General features: G+C 51.2%; 1 protein-coding gene and 3 non-coding genes across 4 annotated transcripts in view; all 4 read right to left on the bottom strand.

Moving 5' to 3' along the window:
- Window positions 1-385: 385 nt before the first annotated feature.
- LOC144145845 (uncharacterized) lies at window positions 386-3763 on the bottom strand. The gene has a single exon (XM_077677641.1). The coding sequence runs from the start codon at window positions 3732-3734 to the stop codon at window positions 2550-2552; it is 1185 nt and encodes a 394-aa protein (XP_077533767.1). The 5' UTR covers window positions 3735-3763; the 3' UTR covers window positions 386-2549.
- A 372-nt stretch (window positions 3764-4135) lies between these two features.
- Trnal-aag (transfer RNA leucine (anticodon AAG)) lies at window positions 4136-4217 on the bottom strand. The gene has a single exon. It is a non-coding gene; the product is annotated as a tRNA-Leu (tRNA).
- A 347-nt stretch (window positions 4218-4564) lies between these two features.
- On the bottom strand, window positions 4565-4646 carry Trnal-aag (transfer RNA leucine (anticodon AAG)). Its single transcript has one exon. It is a non-coding gene; the product is annotated as a tRNA-Leu (tRNA).
- A 349-nt stretch (window positions 4647-4995) lies between these two features.
- Window positions 4996-5000, bottom strand: part of Trnal-aag (transfer RNA leucine (anticodon AAG)) — an 82-nt gene continuing 77 nt past the window's right edge. Inside the window, exon 1 of the tRNA in view lies at window positions 4996-5000. This exon is cut by the window's right edge and continues 77 nt beyond it. This is a non-coding gene — a tRNA (tRNA-Leu).

Raw genomic sequence — 5000 nt, 5'->3', positions numbered from 1 at the left:
GTTCACACTGCTGGCACTGTATTTACAAAAGGCCTTTAGTGTCTTTACAGCTTCGCTTATGCTGCTTTTATCAATAAAGAAAAGTGCAATGTCGTCGGCATAGGCCAACACACGCACCTCACACGACTGTAGTCGAAAGCCGTTGATGGTTTTGCTTCCAATAACACTCAAACAAAACGCTTCTACATATACACAGAAAAGCAATGGGGACAATGGGCAACCCTGACGTACGCCACGTTGAACCTGCACTGCTTTGCTGAGCGACTTGTTCACAACGAGGCTAGTTGAACACCCACTATACGCCATGCGCACTCCTTGAAGAATAACAGCCCCTACATTTATATGCTCTAACATGGCTATAAGGAGCTCGTGTGATACCTGATCGAACGCTTTCTCCAGGTCTACCTGGAGCATTGCTAGAGAACCTTGAGTGCTGTCGCAACACTCAAGAACACTTCGAGCAGTATGAATGTTCGTTACTATCGACCGCCCCTTTATACCGCATGTTTGATGCGGTCCAACGATGTCCCTAATAACAGTCTGCAAACGACTCGCCAGAATTTTCATTAAAATCTTATAGTCTACATTAGTGAGACTGATTGGGCGATACCCAGATACAGCTCGGAGTTTGGCGTCATCATCTGACTTAGGAATAAAAATGGTGTGCGACTCATGAAAAGACGGTGGCAGCACACCATTCTGATACGCCTCAGCGTATAACGTACACAACACTGGACTTAGGCACTCTTTAAACTTTTTATAGAATGCAGCGCTTAGCCCATCGGGGCCAGGCGTCTTTCCCGGGCTCAACTCCTCTATAGCTTTTCTTACTTCATTCTCCGTTATGTCTGTTTCGAGCAGTGCTGACATCTCTTTGTTTAGGCATGGTAACAATCTCAAAAATTCATCCTTAAACGCCACGACATCAATAGCGTGACATGCAAACAGCTTGTCGTAAAATTTACAAAAACAGCGTTCTATGCTGGCTTGATCCTTGTACAAGACGCCTTCGCTTTCTATTTCCGCTATCGCATTTCTGCGAGCGTACTTTTTCTCGGAGCATAAGGCTCTTTTGGTCGGCGCCTCTCCCAGCAGCATCTTTACTGCTCTTGCGCGAACAAGCGCGCCATGATATTTGCCCTGATCTAAGACCTCGAGCTGTGCTTTAACATTCTTTATGTCATCTCTGCACGTCCCCGGCGATCTACATTCTGCTACAATAAGAGCGTCGAGATTACTTCGTAGCGTGGCTTCTTTCTTTTTCTCGTCGCTCTTCATTGCAGAAGAACGTTCAAGGCCTTTTAGCTTAACTTCTTGTTTGAACAGCTCCCACTTCCGAATGAAGTTCGTCACGTCTGAGCTGCTAAACGAGGTCCGTGCGCATGCGTCAACGGCCTCGACGAATTTATCATCTTGCAGAAGTTTGTTGTTCATTTTCCACAAACCCCAGGAGAACGCGTTTCCACGTTTAGCGGCCCTGCCTAGTGTTAACGACACCAGGCAATGGTCGCTAAAAGAAACAGGGGTCACTTCGTATTTGTCACATTCACGTACGAGTTCTACGGAAAGATACACCCTGTCGAGCCGCGCATGACTATTGCCCTGAAAGTGTGTATAGCGAACGGTGCCTGCATTGCTCATGCTATCACCTGCATCTTCCAGGGCGCAGCCGGCTACTATCTCATTCAGTACCACCGTACTGGCGTCTCTGAAATTGGTCGTGCTGCTTTTGTCGCGCGCTGAGCAAACACAATTATAATCGCCCATTAAAATTAAGAGCCGTTCCGTCTCACACCATGGACGCATTTCTTCAAAGAAAGCCTTCCTTTCGGCTGTATTGGTGGGCCCGTAGACACACATTACACGCCATTCATTGGAACAATACTCCAAGTCGCACACAACATACCGCCCCGTTTCCGAGGCGGTGACAGTCTTTAGAGCGGCCCCTAAGCTTCTCCGAATTAGAAGTGCGCAACCCGCAGAAAACCCGACCGCATGCGACACGCACACATCATAGCGCGCAATAAAGGGCCGCACCATACGATCCGTCTGGTCCTCCCTTCCAACTTTGGTCTCTTGCAAGGCCACGATGTCCAAATCCTCATCTGTTACGAGTCGATACACCTGATTTTGACGTCTCCGATCCGAAAATCCCCTGACGTTAAGCGTGGCGATGCGCATTGGTTTGCTCAAGTAAACCATGTTTTAGGAGGGAGCTAGACTTATCGCACAACACTTACATTCATGCAGCACGAAAAAGAACGACGCTTCATCAACTGCAAACATCCCATACACGCTCCAAAATCCCGCACTTATAAAACATTCGTATGGCCTGCGGGATTCACGGCCGCTGCAATACACACTGCCACCCTCCCCCCAGCCAAACCTAAAGCTCAAAGCATAAGCATCAGGAACACAATACCCCCTCCAAAAATACTGCCTTGACCCAACTACACTGTTGCGTTTAGTTCGTTGGCGATTCAAGACAGCAGCGCAACAACTAACACTGAGGAACAGGATGGCGACTACCTTTCGTAGAGACGTGCTGGCTAGGAGGGCGGAGCCGAAGTTTTCGTTCGGTCTGGTGGGACGTTGGGCTTCGGCTTGAAGCTCGGACGTCTCACTGAAACCGCCTTAGCCGGGGGCTCCTCGCTGCTGGTGAGTCCGTCACCCTGCTCTGTGTCGTTGCTTTCTCGTTGTCGCTTTGCCACGGCCCCACTCAGGTCCATTTGCACGGCTTCGGCTGCTAGAGCCGACACCTCCGTCGTTCCCTGACTGGCCGCTCCGGTTCCGTTGTCCTCGTTCGACGAGACGTGAGGGGGAGGCGTCTTCGGCTCGACCGGCTGCTCCTTTTCAGGAACGCGCTGGCCAGCCTCGGCCTCTACCCGCCCCGCCGACGTCGACTCCTTCACCGCCTTGTCGGCTACTCCTGCAGCTGTCTCCTCCGCTTCTGCCTCGTCCATGAGGTTTTCGCGGAGGTCGTCCTCCCTCGCTGGACCGGTGACGCTGGCATAGGACTTAACGCAGGCGCTTGCATCATGCCCGAAGCGACGGCACGAAGAACACTTCGGAACCTTGCATTCTCGCCTGACGTGCCCCTTGAGGTTGCAACGTAAGCACTGCGGGGCCCTTCCGGCGACGACGACGAGGGCCTTGTCACCCGCCACACGAAGTTCGTGCGGCAGGTCGTCGATGGTCACGCCCGCCTTCAACTTGAGGGTCACCGTACGAAGTGTCGACCCCTTGTCTTGGATGCCTTCAACGCGCCACCGCTCCCTGCGCACCTCGCCGACACGCCCGTAGGGCGCCAGCGCAGCGCGAACGGCGTCGTCCGGCACGTTGTGCAGCAGCCAGTGAAGCTTGAGGCGGGCTTCTTGATTAGACGGGTCGATAACAAGGCACCGACGATCCTTCACCTTGATATCAACGCGCGCAGAAATTTTCTTTACACCCTCCGCCGACTTGAACGTCACTGCCCAAACGTGACTCATCTGGTACGCCCCCAACGCCACGACGTCGGGGAGCAGTTCCAGACGAGCCAAAACGTCCCGAAAGTCCTCAACGCGGTAAGGCCGGGCACGCATGTCGGCATGAAGAAAAACCATGTTTAAAACCGACTGACCTGAAGGAAACTGTGGCAAAAGTACTTGGTAATCATCAGCATCCTGGGCATATATCCTGTTACCGCGGGCCGAAAGGCCCGCTGAAGCCGCTCCTTGGGCGGAGCTCGACATTCTGCGACCGCACGCTAGCGCTACCGGAAGCAGAATCGCTCGGCCACGCTACCGATAGGGAGGAGTCGATACCGTTATATATAGGAACGAATTGAAGATGCCTGCCGAGAGCGAAAAAAAAAGGTATTACGGGGTATTAACCGAGAATCAGTGCATTAAAAATGCGCGATAGGCGCTAAGAAGCTTCCTCCTTTGCCTCAGAGGCCGCAGTTAAGGTATGGTATTCATCGCACGCCTGATATTTCTTTTATGAATCTTGGGCTGCAAACTTTTCCTTGGGTAAAACCCCGATCCCTAAATAATGATCCCGGTTGTTAAAAGAAGCAATGAGATGTCGACTTTCGCTAGCAAAGAACGCTCGATACAAATTTCACCAGCAAGCTTCAAAAAGCCAAAACATCTGGCAGCGGTGGGATTCGAATCCACGCCCCCGAAGAGACTGGTGCCTTAAACCAGCGCCTTAGACCGCTCGGCCACGCTACCGACAGGGAGGAGTCGATACCGTTAAATATAGGAGCGAATGGAAGATGCCTGGCGAGAGCGAAAAAAAGGTATTACGGGGCATTAACCGAAAACCAGTGCATTAAAAATGCGCGATAGGCGCTACGAAGCTTCCTCCTTCGCCTCAGTGGCCGCAGTTAAGGTATGGTATTCATCGCACGCCTGATATTTCTTTTACGAAACTTGGGCTGCAAACTTTTCCTTGGGTAAAACCCCGATCCCTCAATTAACGATCCCGGTTGTTAAAAGAAGCAATGAGATGTCGACTTTCGCTAGCAAAGAACGCTCGATACAAATTTCACCAGCAAGCTTCAAAAAGCCAAAACATCTGGCAGCGGTGGGATTCGAACCCACGCCCCCGAAGAGACTGGTGCCTTAAACCAGCGCCTTAGACCGCTCGGCCACGCTACCGATAGGGAGGAGTCGATACCGTTATATATAGGAACGAATTGAAGATGCCTGCCGAGAGCGAAAAAAAAAGGTATTACGGGGTATTAACCGAGAATCAGTGCATTAAAAATGCGCGATAGGCGCTACGAAGCTTCCTCCTTCGCCTCAGTGGCCGCAGTTAAGGTATGGTATTCATCGCACGCCTGATATTTCTTTTATGAAACTTGGGCTGCAAACGTTTCCTTGGGTAAAACCCCGATCCCTCAATTAATGATCCCGGTTGTTAAAAGAAGCAATGAGATGCCGACTTTCGCTAGCAAAGAACGCTCGATACAAATTTCACCAGCAAGCTTCAAAAAGCCAAAACATCTGGCA

The sequence above is a fragment of the Haemaphysalis longicornis genome, unplaced genomic scaffold (genome assembly GCF_048455015.1).
Source record: "Haemaphysalis longicornis isolate Haplotype H1 unplaced genomic scaffold, Haemaphysalis longicornis Haplotype H1 scaffold_7, whole genome shotgun sequence".
In the NCBI taxonomy this organism is placed as follows: Eukaryota; Metazoa; Arthropoda; class Arachnida; order Ixodida; family Ixodidae; genus Haemaphysalis; species Haemaphysalis longicornis.
This window is presented reverse-complemented; position numbering and strand designations above follow the sequence as displayed.

Bases quoted from the DNA above. Each gene is read 5' to 3' on its own strand.
- LOC144145845 (XM_077677641.1), bottom strand. From the start codon at position 3,734: ATGTCGAGCTCCGCCCAAGGAGCGGCTTCAGCGGGCCTTTCGGCCCGC.